General features: G+C 42.7%; 1 protein-coding gene across 2 annotated transcripts; it reads left to right on the forward strand.

The window, feature by feature from the left end:
• The first annotated feature begins 701 nt into the window (after positions 1-701).
• Positions 702-13,668, forward strand: ZNF639 (zinc finger protein 639). Of its 2 annotated transcripts, none has more exons than XM_030822848.1 (6): positions 702-903; positions 5,783-5,853; positions 6,500-6,568; positions 8,144-8,254; positions 11,617-11,751; positions 11,894-13,668. In XM_030822848.1, exons 3-6 carry the CDS (start codon positions 6,511-6,513, stop codon positions 13,045-13,047), a joined length of 1,458 nt encoding a protein of 485 aa, XP_030678708.1. In that variant the 5' UTR covers positions 702-903; positions 5,783-5,853; positions 6,500-6,510; the 3' UTR covers positions 13,048-13,668. The 2 variants fall into 2 exon arrangements, with proteins under 2 accessions (XP_030678708.1, XP_003256544.1); XM_003256496.4 differs by lacking the exon at positions 702-903 and adding an exon at positions 977-1,417.
• The last annotated feature ends 5,887 nt before the right edge of the window (positions 13,669-19,555 follow it).

Here is a 19,555-nt window from a genome sequence, read left to right on the forward strand (position 1 = left end):
ATTCGTGAACATTTATTTGAGCTGAGTACGCACATAAAATTTGGGAGGTCATAAAAACTGAGCCTCACAAACAAGTAGTGTCTCTTTCAAATATAGCTTTATCTCCTGGGGGATGGTGGAGGGATCAGAGCAAAGTCTGTGATTATTACTTTCCAGCGATTGATTGGTTGATTAGCATGTGGTTATCAGAAAACGCAGTGGACGTGAACAAAGAGACATCACTGCAGCCCTAACTATCCGAGTGACCTTGGGTACCTGATAATCCACATGGCTCTCAGTCATCCTCTTAACAGTTTGAACCTCAGGGGCTTAGGCTACCAAAATGAATTAAGACCCAGTCTTTAGCTTCTCACACATTTACTTTTCTATTTTGTAAAATGTGACTAAAAACCTCAACTCATTGTCAAAAGGATTGAATTAAACATATCACCACACTTGCACAGAGATCATTTATGGAACCATGTTCACAAATTTATTTATGCTCGTGTAATTTAATCATTTCTACAGCTGCTCAAAGAAAGTCAAAGTCGAGAAAGGACTTAAATAGTCAAGTCCAGTCCCCCTTAACTCCTCATTCATTCCACTATTTCTCGAGCCAAGGAATCGGGTGAAACCCAACACCGACTCGCAGTCTTCAGGTTTCACCCTCTTGCCCTGAGGGCAGCATCCCAGCCCTGGGTGGTTCTCTGGTGTGGCCTCAGTAAAACTGTGACGCGGTCCTCCGCCTCTTTGTCCCCAATAGGCGGCTGGCACACTTCGGGGTCTGAAATGCCATCTGCCTTGCCTAACCTGCGCAAGACCATTCGCGTCCTTTCCCTTGAGGAGCAGCGTGGGAAAGATGCCGCTGCGCGCCACGTTTCTCCCACTTCCCCAGGGCTCGAGGGGGCGGAGGAGGCGGGCGGGGTAAGTTCGCTGGCTGCCTGGCGTAGAGCAATCCTAGAGGGTGGGATCGCCCTCGGGGCTCGGGAGGGGCTCTTCCCCGCCCAGAAGAAGACTGCGGCGGCGCAAGGCCTCCGGCAGGGGGCGCAGGCCGCTAGGCCTCCCCCGGGGCTGCGGGCCGGTGGTCCCTCCCAGGCCGCGTGTGCGGTGCGTTCGCGCAGCCCGCTCCCTGCCCCCACCTCACCTCGTCACCTCCCAGCCTTCTCAGCGGGCCCCTGAGATGCGCGGCGCAGGCGCGGAGCTAGGCGGCCAGGGCAGTGCGGCCGCGGAGCCTAGGCCTGGGGCCTGGCGCTCAGGGCCTGGGGCGCGCGGGGAGGGAGAGGGGTCGGCCCAGCACAGCGTCCGGGAGCGCTAGGGCCGGAGCAGCGCTGCCCGCCGCCGTGCGTCCGCGGGAAGGACCGTGCGGCCCCTCCGCCCGCGCTGTCGGCCGCCGCCGCCTCTGCGTGGGCCGGCCAGGCGGGCCTCGGGGGACTGACTGGTGAGTGTGAGGGAGGAGCGGGTGGGCCGGGCGCTGGACTGCTCCAGGGGACGCGGGCGTGCGGGCGCATCTTCTAACGGGAGAGGGCGGGAGAGACCGGAGTTCCCTTTACACGGAAACTCTGCCTTCGTTATATGGCGGGATGGCGTTCCCCTCCCCCAGCCCGAAGGCAGTTCCACCCCCTGCGCAGGACGCCTTGGCCAGGCTCGCCTCGGCCCCCTGCTGCCGTTGTCTTTACGGAACCTTTGGGGTCGGGGCTTGGGCGTCTCCTCGGCGCCGGCTTCTGGGCCCGGGCCAGGCTGGTGCGTGGCGCCGGGGTGGAGGCGGCTAAGTCCCGGGGACTCCTGCCCTGCGCCTCCGACGGGCGTTTGTCTGGCTGCGTCCGAGCTCCGGACGATCCTGGGTCCTTGCTGGCGCTGCGGCCCTGCCCGGCGGCTTCGTGACCTCCGGCGGCTAATCCCCAGGCTCGCGCAACAAGTCGTAGCCGCGGAGAGCAGGCGTCGATGCTGGCGCCCAAAGCCTCCAGCCGAGAGTCGCCTCACTCGTTACTGTGCTTAGAAACCCTTTTTTTGGTTTTGTCTTTAAGTACTGTCTAGGGAAACGAGTCATTTGAAGCAGTTTATGCCTTTTTTTTTTTTCCCAAAGAGAGAAAGATTTATGCCGGACTGAAAAATAGCGAATCAAGTCTTTAGTGACCGTGTGGTATTGCAGTAAAGACTGCCTCCACGTTGGACATGTAGTGGATTCTAGTTCAGGCTCTCCTGCAACATGTTTTGTTTCAATTCTTTTACAACTTAAAGCAGATACTTATTTTAATGAGAAAGAAAAAGGAAGCTTAACTCTTTTTAAACTCGTTAAAAATGGAGTTATTTACTGTAAAGACGTCTTATAGCAATTAGGAAGAAAGACTATACATTGCATGAAAAGCCTCTTAAAACGTTTATCTATTTGATGATTGTTGACTGCCTGTTGTAGGTATTGTATTTTGTGCATAGACTTTCTTGTTGGTTGAAAAAAATGACAGGTGGAAAGATGTTGGTTTCTAGGTGATATAAAAATTTTTTTTAACATTTTTCTGATTTTCCTGCAGTGACACGTGTTACATATGTCGTTTGTATTTCAGAGGGAGGGGGGACTGTGTGATAAGTTGCTTGTGATTCAGAATCTTCCTACTAAGAAGACTAGTGAGCAAATGTTTCTGACATCCTTGAGTAAAAAGCTAAGTTTTTTCAAGGCTGTTATGCACACAAAAGGCACATAAAAATGTTTGCTGAAATGAAGGATGGTTAGTTTTTTTGGTCTTGAGTAGGCATCACCATTGTGCTGAAAGGAAGTCCGATAGACATTTGGATATTGTTCGGCCCCTAGTAGGAGTCAAACCCTTCCTGATCCATGTGCCTACTCTTCTCACATAACAGCCTGAATCCAGGCCAGCTTGCAACGTTAATTTTAATACCACGCTTGGTTTCCTTTTCTTACTTTTATTCTTTAAGTTCCAAAGAACTTGAGATGCATTCTGAAATAACAAGAGACTACTTAACATGTTCGGCTGAGTGTTTTCAGTGTTCTGCCTGATGCTTTTAGAGTATTTAGAACATGAAGTGTGAAGCTTTGGGCTGTATGAATCCTAACAGCTCTTCTCTTTTTAATTTTTGAATGCGGTGAATTGAGATGGTTACTCAAGGAATGATTGTTTACATTGTTAGGTGAGGCATTTGATTTTATTCTTTTTTCTTTCTTTCTTTTTTTTTTTTTTTTTTTTTTTTGGAGACGGAGTTTCTCTCTTGTTACCCATGCTAGAGGACAGTGATGTGATCTCGGGTCACCACAACCTCCGCCTCCCGGGTTCAAGCGATTCTCATGCCTCAGCCTCCCGAGTAGCTGAGATTACAGGCATGCGCCACCACGCCCGGCTAACTTTGTATTTTCAATCGAAACGGGGTTTCTCCATGTTGGTCAGGCTAGTCTTGAATTCCCGACCTCAGGTGATCTGTCCGCCTCGGCCTGCCAAAGTGCTGGGATTACAGGCGTGAACCACTGCGCCCGGCGAGGTGAGGCATTTTATATATTGGTATCATTTCTGTACATTTCATGGTTGTCTGTTTCTTTAGGCTATTCCATTCTCCTTCTCCCAACTGGAAGCAAGATGTACATGCATTTTCATCTCTGGTTCTCCCGCGTATTAGTTGACTTAACTTTCACTAAGGCTGTTTCCACATCAGTAAAAATGTAAATGGGTTTGATAGTAACCCCTCCATGTACCGCACAGGACCATTTTGAAGATGAAATAGAATAAGGGTTAGGAAAATGCTTAATAAACTGAAAAGGCCGGGCGCGGTGGCTCACGCCTGTAATCCCAGCACTTTGGGAGGCCGAGGCGGGCGGATCACGAGGTCCGGAGATCGAGACTATCCTGGCTAACACGGTGAAACCCCGTCTCTACTAAAAATACAAAAAATTAGCCGGGCACCTATATAGTCCCAGCTACTTGGGAGGCTGAGGCAGGAGAATAGCGTGAACCCGGGAGGCGGAGCTTGCAGTGAGCCAAGGTAGCGCCACTGCACTCCAGCCTGGGCGAAAGAGCGAGACTCTGTCTCAAAAAAATAAAATAAACTGAAAAAGCACTATCTCATTCCCTGCTGTATTATATCACTTCAGTGCTGATATACCCAGAACTTAGTGAAGCAGCAAAAATAGTATGTGCACCTCAACTAGAACACCTGTCATCTGTATCACCTTGGTGTTAAGAAGAGCATTATAGGCCGGGCGTGGTGCCTCATGCCTGTAATCCCAGCACTTTGGGAGGCTGAGGTGGGCGGATCACTTGAGGTCGGGAGTTCAAGACCAGCCTGGCTAAGATAGTAAACCCCCGTCTCTACTAAAAATACAAAAATTAGCTGGGTGTGCTGGCGGGTACCTGTAATCCCAGCCTCCTGCTGGAGGGCACCTGTAATCCTAGCCACTCAGGAGGCTGAAGCAGGAGAATCGCTTGAGCTGGGGAGGCAGAGGTTGCAAAGAGCCAAGATCGCGCCACTGCACTCCAGCCTGGGTGACAGAGCAAGACTCCGTTTCAAATAAATAAATAGATTAATAAATAAAGTTCGGTAAACCTTTATTCAAATCCCAATCCCAGCATTTACTGAGTATCTAGCTTTGACTTTACTGTGCCTCAGTTTCCTCAATAACAAGAAGTAAATAATGATTTTGAGAGGGTGATGTGAATTTTGCATCTCATATGATTACATAGGATTACATGAGATAAAGTATGTTCACAGCCTGGTACATAATTGGTGGTCAGTAAATTATTATTATCACTTTTACTTTTTTCTTTTTTTTGTTTTGTTTTGGTTTTTTGTTTTTGAGAGAGAGTCTTGCTCTGTTGCCCAGGCTGGAGTGCAGTGGCATGATGTCAGCTCACTGCAGCCCTCTGCCTCCCAGGTTCAAGCGATTCTCCTGCCTCAGCCTCTTGAGTAACTGGGATTGCAGGTGCACACCATCACGCCCGGCTGATTTTTGTATTTTTAGCAGAGACGAGATTTCACCATATTGGCCAGGCTGGTCTCGATCTCTTGACCTGGGATGATCCACCCGCCTCGGTGTCCCAAAGTGCTGGAATTACACGCGTGAGCCACTGTGCCCAGCCACTTTTACTTTTATTTCTTAAATAAATAATCTATAAGGGCTGTAACAGTTTAAAGTTTATAATTTGGGCCAGGCGAGGTGACTCACGCCTGTAATCCCAGCACTTTGGGAGGCCCAGGTGGGTGGATCACCTGAGGTCAGGAGTTTGAGACCAGCCTGGCCAACATGGTGAAACCCCGTCTCTGCTAAAAATAGAAAAATTAGCCCGGTGTGGTGCCACACGCCTGTAATCGCAGCTACTTGGGAGGCTGAAGCAGGAGAATCGCTTGAACCCAGGAGGCAGAGGTTGCAGTGAGCTGAGATTGCGCCATTGCACTCCAGCCTGGGTGACAAGAGCAAAACTCAGTCTCAAAAACAAAAAAAAAGTTTATAATTTGGTTTGCTTTCATTATGCTTGCTTTCCTTATGGATGAATAAATTAATTCAGATTCATATTCCTACTTTGGTGTCAAAAGATTTAACTATAGGTCAGGTGTGAGACTGTCTCAAAAAAAAAAACTATAGAAGGTAAATCATTTCAAAGAAATGTGGAAATTTACATATAATCACATATTTATCAATATATACAGTTTTTAGTGTGTAGTACATTATTTTCAAAATAATATATCTTAATTAGTTCTGTATAACTTTCCAATTGATTAAAGATCTGGTGCCATTGTATTATTCAGTACCAGAAATGAGCTATATTTTTGCTTACTAACTTCTTTCATGTTTTACTTACAGGCATTTTTTACCATCTACAGAAACTTACTGTAATTCATTTTTCCTCACTCCAGTAGTAAGAATTATACCAAGTAAGTGGACTGTATTGAAACTAATTAATTTTGTAACAGTTAATGAGAATGTAATTGGACAGTGGTTGCTGCACCTGTTGTGTTCTCAGTGGAACGTTGAATGTGACCTCATAAATAGGAAAATGATTTTTTTTCTTGAAAATTTTATATTCTGATCTATGTGATGAGTACTTTTTTCTGGAAGCCAGGGGGCTTCCATATTTGTGACAATATTTTTTTAAAGGAAATGTCTCCACCTTTAGCTTGAAAACTACATAAAAATACTTCCAATGGTAGGAAATGTGCCTTTAAAACTCCTAGTATGGTGCCATAGGCAGTGTTTCTTTTTTTATGTATACACAAAATAAAATGACTTAAGCATGTGGTTTATTGTAATTATCCATTTCTCACAATTTATATCAACATTTGAAAAAGAACTTTTTAACCTCCGTAAGAAAGAAAACACAAATCAGTTTCTGCCTTGAAACCTGATTGGAAAACAATCTGAAATACAAACAGAGGCATCGTTTAACATTTTTCTTATACCGTAGATTTTCAAGTGACTCACATATTTCATATTGCCAATAAATTCTTCAGTTAGAATTTTTATAACGGCATTAACAGTTGTTATTTGTGACATATTTGTTAATTTTTTTTCATTTTTTAGATTGAAAAGATATGAATGAGTATCCTAAAAAAAGAAAAAGGAAGACTCTACACCCTTCTCGTTACTCAGGTCAGTGTATAATTATTTTAAAGTTGGGTATGAATTAATTCCCACAAAATTATATTCTCATCCATTTTCTCCTAAGTGATCAGATAAGACTTAAATGTCTGGGTCAATTTTTAGGTAAAAGAATGGTTTAAATACATTATCTGAATATATATTCCTTATTGTCTACCATGTGCTAGGCACACATAAGAACTTTACAGACATTATTTTATTCCTCACAGCTCAATGGGTTATAAATATTTAAAATTAGATAGCCAAGGTTATTTACTTATATAGCATAATTGGGATTTGCATGTCTAATTCCTAAGCTGTGCTTAAGACCCAATAATGACAACCTTGGTAGAAAATATTTTACATTATTGGGGAAAAAAGACTTTATCCTCTCTCTTACTTTCGGAAATGTAAACTTTCATTCTGAATGTGTAATTTTTTTTTTTTTTTTTTTTTTTTTTGAGACAGAGTCTCACTCTATTCCAGGCTGGAGTGCAGCGGTGTGATGTCAGCTCACTGCAACCTCTGCCTTTTGGGTTCAAGTGATTCTCCTGCCTCAGCCTCCCAAGTAGCTGGGATTACAGGCATGTGCCGCCACACCCGGCTAACTTTTTGTATTTTTAAAGTAGAGATGGGGTTTCACCATGCTGCCCAGGCTGGATGACTATGTAACTTTAGATCCTTTCATTGAGGTTGGCTGTGCTGTGTTGGCAGTATAAGAAAAGGGGTCTTTTGGCCGGGCGCGGTGGCTCACACTTGTAATCTCAGCACTTTGGGAGGCCAAGGCGGGCGGATTACGAGGTCAGGAGATTGAGACCACGGTGAAACCCCGTCTCTACTAAAAATACAAAAAAATTAGCCGGGCGTGGTGGCGGGCGCCTGTAGTCCCAGCTACTCGGAGAGGCTGAGGCAGGAGAATGGCGTGAACCGGGGAGGCGGAGCTTGCAGTGAGCCGAGATTGCGCCACTGCACTCCAGCCTGGGCGACAGAGCAAGACTCCGTCTCAAAAAAAAAAAAAAAAAAAAAAGAAAAGGGGTCTTTGTGGCCATCTCTAATATACCTTGCATACATTTACTTGGGACCATCTCAGTCTTACCTATTAGTCTACCCAGCCTACACATTCTTCATATCTGAAGAAATTAAGCCTAGTATACTGCTTACTGGCCCTTCTAGACAAGACTTGAAATGACTATATTCAGAAGCCCTAAGTGGTCCTTACCATTTTCCCTATGTAATAACCTTTCTCTGCATGACATGGCACACCTTCCTGGTGTTTATTTCACTGTTTTGTGCAGTTAATACAGTGTTTATCATTTATTTTTATTTTGTGTGATTCTGAGTATAAAACAAATGTATCCTTGTGTATTTCAAAGTTGTTACGTTTTAAAGTATGTAATTTGTGGTTCTTTCAAAGTCCAATGTCAGTATTGGATCTGAAATATAAAAGCTTTAAAAGTTGAAAATATATAATATTTTCATTACAGATATTATAATATTAAGAACATTTGTGTAAGTTAGATAACGGGAAGTTTCTCATTAAATGTGTTATGTTTACTGTGCTTGAAATATTTTTCATTTTATGTTCAGATTCCTCTGGAATAAGCAGAATTGCAGATGGATTCAATGGAATTTTCTCAGACCATTGTTACAGTGTCTGTTCTATGAGACAGCCAGATTTAAAATATTTTGACAACAAAGGTATATCTAATATTTTCGAAAATATGTTTCTTTAAACTGCTTTTATGTTTTTTATTCCTTACTTGAAAATGTGGGTAAAATGTGGATTGATGATTTCAAAACAGACAAGTCTTTGAAATTTGTTACAATGTAAGAAAACAAAGTTGTATTTTTTTAAGAAAGCAAGTAATTTTTATTATTCTTTTTTTTTTTTTTTTTTTTTTTTTTTTTGAGATGGAATCTCGCTTTGTCGCCCAGGCTGGAGTGCAACAGCACGATCTTGGCTCACTGCAACCTCCGCCTCGCGGGTTCAAGCGATTCTCCTGCCTCAGCCTCCTGTGTAGCTGGGGTTACAGGTGCGCGCCACCACGCTCAGCTAATTTTTGTATTTTTAGTAGAGACGGGGTTTCACCATGTTGGTCAGGCTGGTCTCAAATTCCTGACCTCACGATCTGCCCGCCTTGGCCTCCAAAAGTGCTGGAATTACAGGCTTGAGCCACCGTGCCCGGCTGTAATTTTAACTTTTAACATTATTTCTGACATATAAATAAAAAAGTGCACTCTCCTAAGTCCATTTTTTGAAGGGGGTGGGGTTAGGGGAAGACAGTCTTCATTCTGTCACCCATGCAGCCATGTCTCACTCCATGGATTATGGCTCACTGCATTCTTGACCTCTTGAGCTAAAGCAATCCTCCCACTCAGCCTTTTGAGTAGCTGGGACTACAGGCATGCACCATGATGCCTGGCTAATTAAAAACAATTTTTTTTGTAAAGATAGGGTCTTGCTGTGTTGCCCAGGCTGGTCTTGAACTCCTGGCCTCAAGCAGTCCTCCCATGTTGGCCTCACGGAGTGCTGAGATTGCAGGTGTGAGCCACGGCTCTCAGCCCTAAATCCACTTTAGTTGGTTAGGAATTGGTGGCAATGCAGGAGTGACTCAGAGTTGGGAGTATTTTTGTTGAAAGTTTAAGAATGGTGTTAGACACAGTTCTACTCAGCTAACCACATAGTGTGGAAGAAAAGAACAGAGGGTGATTTGGTATTTTTCAATGTTGGATCTTCTATTGGCTCCTCTCTTCTAGAGCATTGGTGAATGATAACAATTTACAACTTGCACTTAAGCTTCTTCTGCAATCAGATTGTCCCAGTTCCCTTGAGCTCCCATTACAGGCACAGAAATATAAATTACAAAAAACATGTAGAGTTAGAGACATCAGTATGAATTCATGTTTAGCTTACTATAGATTCAGATGGCTACATACAGAATGCTTGTAGATATGTGTGTGTATATGTATGTGGTACTGTACACACACACACTTTTTGCTCTGTTAGCTGAGAGGGGCTAAAAGAAATGACACCCAGAAGCAGTGAGCATGAGCACATTCAGTGCCCAGGTCTTGGTTTCTAATGCCACTCTTTAGTAAAAAGAACTAGGCTTCCTTGGGAAAATGGCTGATTCTAGGTCTGGGGCAGGAAATACACAAGATGAACCTGGAGCATTTTGTAGTGCTGGAAAATAGGAAAGTACTTAAAAAAACCTAAACACACGCACTTGACGGGCATGCCAAAGGAGCACACGTCAACTTAAAGAGCTCCCAACAGCCAAAACTGAAAACTATTTGGGGACAATTATAACTCAGAGTATAAAATAAATATCCATTAATTCATGCTGTTATAAATTATTAAATAGAGGAGATGAGGCAAATCTGTGCAGAAAAATTCCAAATTATTAGACTTCATCTTAGCCAAAAGGCCAAGAAGCAATAAAATTCCAAATTATTTATGTAGCTACTCCTCCCTCTAGAAGGTGGAATATAAGTCTGCACTCCTTAAGCATGGACTGCACATAGTGACTTCTTACAAAGGGTAAAGTATGGAAAGGAAAAGCACAACTTTAGGCCGGGCGCAGTGGCTCGTGCCTGTAATCCCAGCACTTGGGGAGGCTGAGGTGGGCAGATCACGTGAGGTCAGGAGTTCGAGACCAGCCTCAACATGGAGAGACCCTGTCTCTACTAAAAATACAAAATTAGCCGGGCATGGTGGTGCATGCCTGTAATCTCAGCTACTCGGGAGGCTGAGGCAGGAGAATTGCTTGAACCTGGGAGGCGGAGGTTGTGGTGAGCCGAGATCGCACCGTTGCACTGCAGCCTGGGCAACAAGAGCGAAACTCCATCTCAAAAAAAAAAAAAAAAAAAAAAAAAAAACTTTATAGTGTTGAATCCTAATAAAGATTTAGCCAGGTGATCAAGATCAACATCAACAACCCTAAATCATATTGATAGTCTGTACCCTTGATAAGAAGTGATGAAAATGGCAGTTTACCTCTGGTCTATCTCCCAGTAATCCGTAATTCCAGCCTAATCATTTAAAAAAAAAGAAAGCAGACAAATTCCATTAGCAAGACATCCTACAGAATACCTGATTAGTATTCCTCAAGGAGTGAGAAACTGCCACAGCCAACAATAGCCTAGAGAGGCATGGCACCTTAATGGAATGTGGTATCCTGAAACAGAAAAGGGACATTAGGTTAAAAACTAAGGGCATTTAGATGACTTTATTGACTTTATTAATAAGATACCAGTATTGGTCATTAATTGTAACAAATGTGCCGCACTAATGTTAGATGTTAGTAGTGGGGAAACTGGGATACATGGGACCTCTCCATACTATCCTCTCAGATTTTTCTGTATTTCTAAAACTATTCTAAAAAATAGTGTATTTTAAGAAAACATGATGGATGGGCTGAGTGTGGTGGCTCACGCCTGTAATCTCAGGTCTTTGGGAGGCCAAGGGGGGAGGATTGCTTGAGGTGATGAGTTCAAAGCCAGCCTGGACAACATAACAAGACCCCATCTCAAAAAAACAAGAATTACCTGGGCTTGGTGGTGCATGCCTGTAGTCCTATCTACTCAGGAGGCTGAGGCTGAAGGATCACTTGAGCCCAGGAGTTTGAGGCTGCAGTGAGTGAGCCACGATCATGCCACAGTACTCCAGCCTTGGCAGACTGAGCAAAACTTGGTCCCTCGCAAAATGTTGAAGCCCAATTTTCACTATTAACCTGTATTTCAGTTTCCCCGTGCTAACTTTGAAACACTGGGGCTGGCCTGAGGGTATAAAGGCTTATTCAAACTCAGTAATTTAAACTTGAAATCCTAAGGAGCTTTAAAAAGTGTAATCTAGTCCAAATGGGGCATCAATTCTAAAGCATTTGCTTGTTTGAGCAGATTTTCTGTGTCTGAGGTATATAGATAACTTCTCTTTTTATGACTAAATCCAAGTCCTTAGTTCCTGTTGGAATTCAAAATCATATTTAAAAATTGATGCTTTGTTCTATAATGTTTTGATTTTATAAATAATAAGTATTCTTCCAAATCCCTTTTTACAGATGATGATTCTGATATCGAGACATCAAACGACTTGCCAAAATTTGCAGATGGAATCAAGGCCAGAAACAGAAATCAGAACTACCTGGTTCCCAGTCCTGTACTTAGAATTCTAGACCACACTGCCTTTTCTTCAGGTTGGGGCAACTAATTTATAGCATTGATATATTTTGTATTGGTGAATTAAAAAAAAAAGTGCATGCAATAAATTTCTTTTTGCCCAGTTGTATTTAACAGATCTTATTTATAGTCATATAATAGGTTTGTTTTATGCTTCAGAAAAATCTGCTGATATTGAAATTTGTGATGAAGAGTGTGACTCACCTGAATCAGTCAACCAGCAAACCCAAGAGGAGAGTCCTGTAGAAGTTCACACTGCTGAAGATGTTCCAATTGCTGTAGAAGTGCATGCGATTTCTGAGGATTATGATATAGAGACAGAAAACAATTCCTCTGAGAGTCTCCAAGACCAAACTGATGAAGAACCGCCAGCTAAACTTTGTAAAATTCTTGACAAGAGCCACGCTTTGAATGTGACTGCCCAGCAGAAGTGGCCTTTACTGAGAGCTAATAGCAGTGGCCTCTATAAATGTGAACTTTGTGAGTTTAACAGCAAATATTTTTCTGACTTAAAGCAGCATATGATCCTGAAGCATAAACGTACTGATTCAAATGTGTGTCGAGTATGCAAGGAAAGTTTCTCTACCAATATGCTTCTGATAGAACATGCCAAACTACATGAAGAGGATCCCTACATTTGTAAATACTGTGATTATAAGACAGTAATTTTTGAGAACCTCAGCCAGCACATTGCAGACACCCATTTTAGTGATCACCTTTATTGGTGTGAACAGTGTGATGTACAGTTCTCCTCAAGCAGTGAACTCTACCTACATTTCCAGGAGCACAGCTGTGATGAACAGTATTTGTGTCAGTTCTGTGAACATGAAACTAATGATCCAGAAGATTTGCATAGCCATGTGGTAAATGAGCATGCATGTAAATTAATAGAGTTAAGTGATAAGTATAACAGTGGTGAACATGGACAGTATAGCCTCTTAAGCAAAATTACCTTTGACAAATGTAAAAACTTCTTTGTATGTCAAGTATGTGGTTTTCGGAGTAGACTTCATACAAATGTCAACAGGCATGTTGCTATTGAACATACAAAAATTTTTCCTCATGTTTGTGATGACTGTGGGAAAGGCTTTTCAAGTATGCTAGAATATTGCAAGCATTTAAATTCACATTTATCTGAAGGGATTTATTTATGTCAATATTGTGAATACTCAACAGGACAAATTGAAGATCTTAAAATTCATCTAGATTTCAAGCATTCAGCTGACTTGCCTCATAAATGTAGTGACTGCTTGATGAGGTTTGGAAATGAAAGGGAATTAATAAGTCACCTTCCAGTCCATGAGACAACTTGATTATTCTCTTTAACTTACAGAATGTTAGTTTAAAATAATAAATTCATCCTTTTTTTGGAGATGATTAAATGGATGACTGTAAACACAACTTATGAAATTTGCCTTTAACAAGTAACTTTTTTAAATTATAAAATTTTATTGGCATTGCTCCATTTTCAGTATATAAATATATCTTTAATGTGGTATTTTCAATTGCGTGATAGTTTGTAGTTTTAACCACTCTTGGTGACTGTCATCCTGTTTCTTGCATGTTCTCTGATTTCATGAATTGAAAAGAAACAAATGTATTGAAGAAATGAGCTACAGTTTTCCTTCCTTAACCATGGGTGCTAGTAACTTTTTAAAACTCAAGACAAGATTAGTTTTTTGTGTATGAAGTCATTAAATTATTACACGACCAGAACTAAAATGCAACATACAATTGAGTCCACGGATACTCCCATTAATAAGAAGTAACACTAGGAAGCCACTATTATCACAGGAAGAAAAGATTTGATTTTCATGCCAGTCTGTTTTTTAAAAAAAAATTTTTTTGAGCCCCTGTCTATTGTTGAATATTTTAAGATGGGATGAGGGAGGAACTAATAAGGGCTTACACAATAAAAAATAACTATATCATAACTCATTCATAACTTGATGTTTCATTTTCTGTTGAAGAACCATAAATTCATGCACAGAGTTAATTATTTTTTTCTTAGAGACGGTCTCGTTCTGTTGTCCAGGATGGAGTGCAGTAGTTGATCATAGCTCCCGGGCTGTAGTCTCCCAGGCTCAAGCAATCCTTCCACTTCAGCCTCCTGCATAGCTAGGACTACAGGCATGTGGCACCATGCCCGCTAAGTTTTTAAATTTCTTGTAGAGATGAGATCTCGCTATGTTGCCCAGGCCAGTCTCAAACTCCTGGACTCAAGCAATCCTCCCACCTTGGCCTTCCAAATCACTGGGATTATAGGCATGAGCCGTTATGCCTGACTCTTGCCCAAATTTCTGATGTCAAATTGTTCATTGACAGAAAACCCACTGAAGTATTTAAAGTTAGGAAGATCTGGGAGATAGGGGTTGCTGGCATGAAAATATATAACTTACCTTTGTTTATTAATAAAATGATAAATGAGCATCGATATTAGTTCGTATGGCTGCCATAACAAATTACTACAAACTGAGTTGCCTACCTAGCAGAAATTTATGGTCTCACAGTTGTGGAGGCCAGACATTCAAAATGGAGTTATTGGCAGTTGGTTCCTTCTGAGGGTTGTGGGGGAAGGATCTGTTTCAGGTCTGTCCTTGGCTTGTAGATGGATAGCCTCATGTTCACATGGTGTTCTCCCTGTGTGCAAGTCTGTCCTCAAATGTCCTTTTTTTTTCTTTTTTAATTTTTTGAGACAGAGTTTCACTCTTGTCACCCAGACTGGAGTACAGTGGCGCAATCTCAGCTCATTGCAACCTCTGCCTCCCAGGTTCAAGTGATTCTCCTGCCTCAGCTTCCCAAGTAGCTGGGGTTACAGGCGCCAGCCACCATGCCGGGCTAATTTTGTATTTTTAGTAGAAACGGGGTTTCACCACGTTGGCCAGGCTGGTCTCAAATTCCTGACCTCAGGTGATCCACCTGCCTCAGTCTCCCAAAGTGCTGGGATTACAGGCATGAGCCACTGCCCCAGGCCAAATTTCCTGTTTTTATAAGGACTCCAGTCATTGATTGGATTAGGGCCCCTCCCAATGTCCTTTTAACTTGAAGACCTGATCTCCAAATAAGGTCATATTCTAAGGTGGTGAGGTTTAGGACTTTCAACATATGAATTTGGGAGGGAACACAATTGAGTAGCAGAGTCTGCAATAGCAGTATGAAGAAGATAGAATTATGTGTATCATTGCCCTTAAATTTAACAAGCACTGCTAACTTATTTTTTAGGTTTACTGGTATAAGTGGAAGATCAATTTATGACCAATGGTTTTCCCACTTCAGGAATTTAGTCTGGACAATGGTGGCTGCAAGTATTCTTAGAAGGTATTATTTTTATCCCCACTATTTTGTTGTATGTGCATACCTGTGTTCCTAGCAACTCACATTCCATCTAATTATAACATTCCTGTTACGGCTGATACAAATGTTTCTCAGAAGACTTAAAATTGTAACAGTTTAAATTGTAAGATAACCTTAGAAAGCATCTGGTCTAAACCCTCCAGTTTTCTAAGTTTCTTGCAGAAATAGAAACGTAGATCGCTATGAGGCCAAGTACATATAACCAGTTATGTCATATGCGAGTGGGATCCAGGTTATCTGGTTTACTGTCTAGTGATGTTTCCACTACATCATGTTAAATAAACCTAACTTTTGTCCCTGGGATGTTTTTTGTGACTACTTCACCTAACAATTAACCTAGTTGTTGATAATTTTGTTTTTATGCTTTTTATACATCTAGCTCCAGGAATTGGATTTTCGGAAAAACACCTTAAGTAATGCCTTGGTTTGTTTGTTTTCTTTTAACCTATTTGCTGCTTTACATTTTGATCAAGGGTTAGTAATTGAAAAGATTGCAGGCCGGGCGTGGTGGCTTACGCCTGTAATCCCAGCACTTTGGGAGGCTGAGACGGGCGGATCACGAGGTCAGGAGATCCAGACCATCCTGGCTAACAGTGAAACCCCGTGTCTACTAAAAATACAAAAAAAATTAGCTGGGCGTGGTGGCGGGCACCTGTAGTCCCAGCTACTCGGGAGACTGAGGCAGGGGAATGGCGTGAACCCGGGAGGTGGAGCTTGCAGTGAGCCGAGATCACGCTACCACACTCCAGCCTGGGTGACAGAGTGAGACTGTCTCAAAAAAAAAGAAAGAAGAAAAGATTGCAATGCAGCTACTCAAAGACATATATCCAAGTTTCAGAACCATATAATTTTGTACTTTTTTTTTTTTTTTCCAGACAGTCTTGCTCTGTTGCCCAGGCTGGAGTATAGTGGCGTGATCTTGGCTCACGGCAACCTCCACCTCTCAGGTTCAAGCAATTCTCCTGCCTTAGCCTCCCAAGTAGCTGGGATTATAGGCATGTGCCACCATGCCCGGCTAATTTTTGTGTTTTTAGTAGAGACGGGGTTTCACCATGTTGACCAGGCTGGTCTTGAACTCCTGACCTCTTGTGATCTGCCCACTTCGACCTCCCAAAGTGCTAGGATTACAGGCGTGAGCCACTGCACCCGGCATAATTTTGTACTTTTTGATGAATCTGCAGCTTAAGGACCTATCCCAATGACAGTTTGTCCCACAAAACGTTTTTGCCTTGGCCCGATTTTCTTTTTTTTTTTTTTTTTTTTTTTTTTGAGACGGAGTCTCTCTCTGTCCCCCAGGCTGGAGTGCAGTGGCGCGATCTCGGCTCACCGCAACCTCCACCTCCTGGGTTCACGCCATTCTCCTGCCTCAGCCTCCCGAGTAGCTGGGAATACAGGCGCCCGCCAACACGCCCGGCTAATTTTTTGTGTTTTTAGTAGAGACGGGGTTTCACCGTGTTAGCCAGGATGGTCTCAATCTCCTGACCTCGTGATCCGCCCGCCTCAGCCTCCCAAAGTGCTGGGATTACAGGCTTGAGCCACCGCGCCCGGCTGCCTTGGCCCGATTTTCAAATCAATGATTGACCATAAATTGCTTGAAGTAGTTGGTCTTTATTTATTTATTTTTTGAGATGGAGCCTCACTCTGTTGCCCAGACTGGAATGCAGTGGCATGATCTTGGCTCGCTGCAACCTCCGCCTCCTGGGTTTAAGCAATTCTCCTGCCTTAGCCTCCCGAGTAGCTGGGATTACAGGCACCCACCACCACACCCAGCTAATTTTTGTATTTTTAGTAGAGATGGGGTTTCACCATCTTCGCCAGACTGGTCTTGAACTCCTGACCTTGTGATCCACCCACCTCGGCCTCCCAAAGTGCTGGGGATTACAGGCATGAGCCATCGCGCCCAGTCAGTCTTTATTTTTAACTTAAAGAACTTCAGGCCGGGCGCAGTGGCTCACGCTTGTAATCCCAGCACTTTGGGAGGCCGAGGCGGGCAGATCACGAGGTCAGGAGATGGAGACCACGGTGAAACCCCATCTCTACTAAAAATACAAAAAAAAAAATTAGCCAGGCGTGGTGGCGGGCGCCTGTAGTCCCAGCTACTCGGAGAGGCTGAGGCAGGAGAAGGGCGTGAACCCGGGAGGCGGAGCTTGCAGTGAGCCGAGATTGCGCCACTGCACTCCAGCCTGGGCGACAGAGCGAGACTCCGTATCAAAAAAAAAAAAAAAAAAAAAGAACTTCAGAAAAACAAACCTACCTAAAAAAAATTAACACTCCTGGTTTGGTTTGGTTTGGTTTGGTTTTACTTCAGAGACAGACATTTTCACTGTATTCTTGTGACTTGCACCACAATTCAAGTCTGAGATTACCTAACTGATGATGTTTATTAACACTTCAGTGGAATTCTTCACAGCAGTGAACAGTGGTGACAGGTCATTATTGTTTTTCTTGCTGTTTTAAATCTTCATCTTACAATGAGTTATTTTGAAATTCCAAAACATTTCCCTGTATTCCAGAAATTGAAAATGGTTGTTCATTAAAAAGCCTCTTCTTTTCCTGCTTATAAATTTGCCAATTTTACCATTTTAAATCACCTTTCTTACATTTCTCTGAATTGTATATTATTTGTCAATTTCACAGTTTCTATAATCTATTGTTTGCTGAATTGTTGCAGGCTTTTGTTTGTTTATTAAAAACTAGACTAGCACTATTCCTAATTATTAAATCTGATTTACAAAGCATTGAATTATTTAATCCTGGCACTTTTCCACTTTGCTTTTTTTTTTTTTTTTTTTGAGACGGAGCCTTGCTCTTTCTCCCAGGCTGGAGTGCAGTGGCGCGATCTCCGCTCACTGCAAGCTCCTCCTCCTGGGTTCACACCATTCTCCTGCCTCAGCCTCCGGAGTAGCTGGGACTACAGGCACCTGCCACCACGCCTGGCTAATTTTTTGTGTTTTTAGTAGAGATGGGATTTCACCATGTTAGCCAGGATGGTCTCGATCTCCTGACCTTGTGATCCGCCCACCTCGGCCTCCCAAAGTGCTGGGATTACAGGCATGAGCCACCGTGCTTGTCCCACTTGTATGTCTTACTACCTTTTACAAGAGACTTAGTATATTTTCCAAGCTGCTGTGTTAATTTTCTAATGGAATTTTAATGCCTAAAAAGGCCAAATGTTGGCCAGGTGCAATGACTCACACCTGTAATCCCAGCACTTTGGGAGGTTAAGGCGGACGGATCATCTGAGGTCAGGAGTTCGAGACCAGCCTGGCCAACATGGTGAAACCCCTTCTCTACTAAAAATAAAAAACAACAACAACAAAATTTCCATTGGTTTCCAGATGAGGAAACAGATTCTTAAAAAGACAAACATCTCTCCAAGGTCACGGGGTGAGCAAGAACTTGGAGACTCTGATTCCCAGTTTCTGACCCTCTGGTCAATTTCTATCAAATGGCCGAAAGGACTACAGGATAGACTTATACAGATCTAGTGGGTTGTTAGCCAGGTGTGGTGGTTGGCACCTGTAATCTCAGCTACTCGGGAGGCTGAGACAGGAGAACTGCTTGAACCCGGGAGGCAGAGGTTGCAGTGAGCCAAGATTGCACCATTTCCTGGGCGACAAGAGTGAAACTCTGTCCAAAAGAAAAACACAAAAACATATGTTATATAAATTTGAAAGAGCTAATAAAAATCAAATGGCCACAATCTTCTTGGGAAGTAGATTGGCTTACCAAAACATCAATATTCATTAAGAATTTAAGTGAGGCTGGATGCACGTGGTGGCTCACACCTGTAATCTCAGCACTTTGGGAGTCCAAGGTGGGTGGATCATGAGGTCAGAAGTTCAAGACCAGCCTGGCCAAGATGGTGAAACCCTGTCTCTACTAAAAATACAAAAATTAGCTGGCCATGGTGGCGGGCACCTGTAATCCCAGCTACTCGGGAGGCTGAGGCAGAGAATTGCTTGAACCCAGGAGGCAGAGTTTGCAGTGAGCCGAGATCACATCACTGTGCTCCAGCCTGGGTGACAGAGTGAGACTCCATCTCAAAAACAACAACAGAAAAAAGAATTTAAGTGAAAATAAATAGTTAAGATCAACTGGTAAACCCAGTGGAGAAACCAATCTGGTTAATCAGGTATACCGTACAATTAACAGTTTCATCCTAATAAATAAAACAGAAATTTTGGGATATATATTCCCTTGCCTGTAACTTTTAACCTCAGTTAAAAGTTATCTTTTAGTCATCAGTACTGATACCTAAAGATAGAGTCACAAGAGAATTTTTATTATGGCACTGAGTTTATGGGATTACATATACTCCTTATGTTAATTTGGCTTTCCATAAATTAATCTTTTAAGAACATTCACATCTAAGAAATGTGTACATTCATGATTTAAAACAAATTTGCAAAGCTAAAAGTTTTCACATATAGTTTACCTGTTTATATAAACTTATATGTCCAATTT

The sequence above is a fragment of the Nomascus leucogenys genome, chromosome 11, assembly GCF_006542625.1.
Source record: "Nomascus leucogenys isolate Asia chromosome 11, Asia_NLE_v1, whole genome shotgun sequence".
NCBI classification, from domain to species: Eukaryota; Metazoa; Chordata; class Mammalia; order Primates; family Hylobatidae; genus Nomascus; species Nomascus leucogenys.

Coding starts and splice junctions, on each gene's coding strand:
- ZNF639 (XM_030822848.1), top strand. CDS start 6,511: ATGAATGAGTATCCTAAAAAAAGAAAAAGGAAGACTCTACACCCTTCT. Junction 8,255..11,616: donor AAAATATTTTGACAACAAAG/GTATATCTAATA, acceptor CCCTTTTTACAG/ATGATGATTCTGATATCGAG. Junction 11,752..11,893: donor CCACACTGCCTTTTCTTCAG/GTTGGGGCAACT, acceptor TTTATGCTTCAG/AAAAATCTGCTGATATTGAA.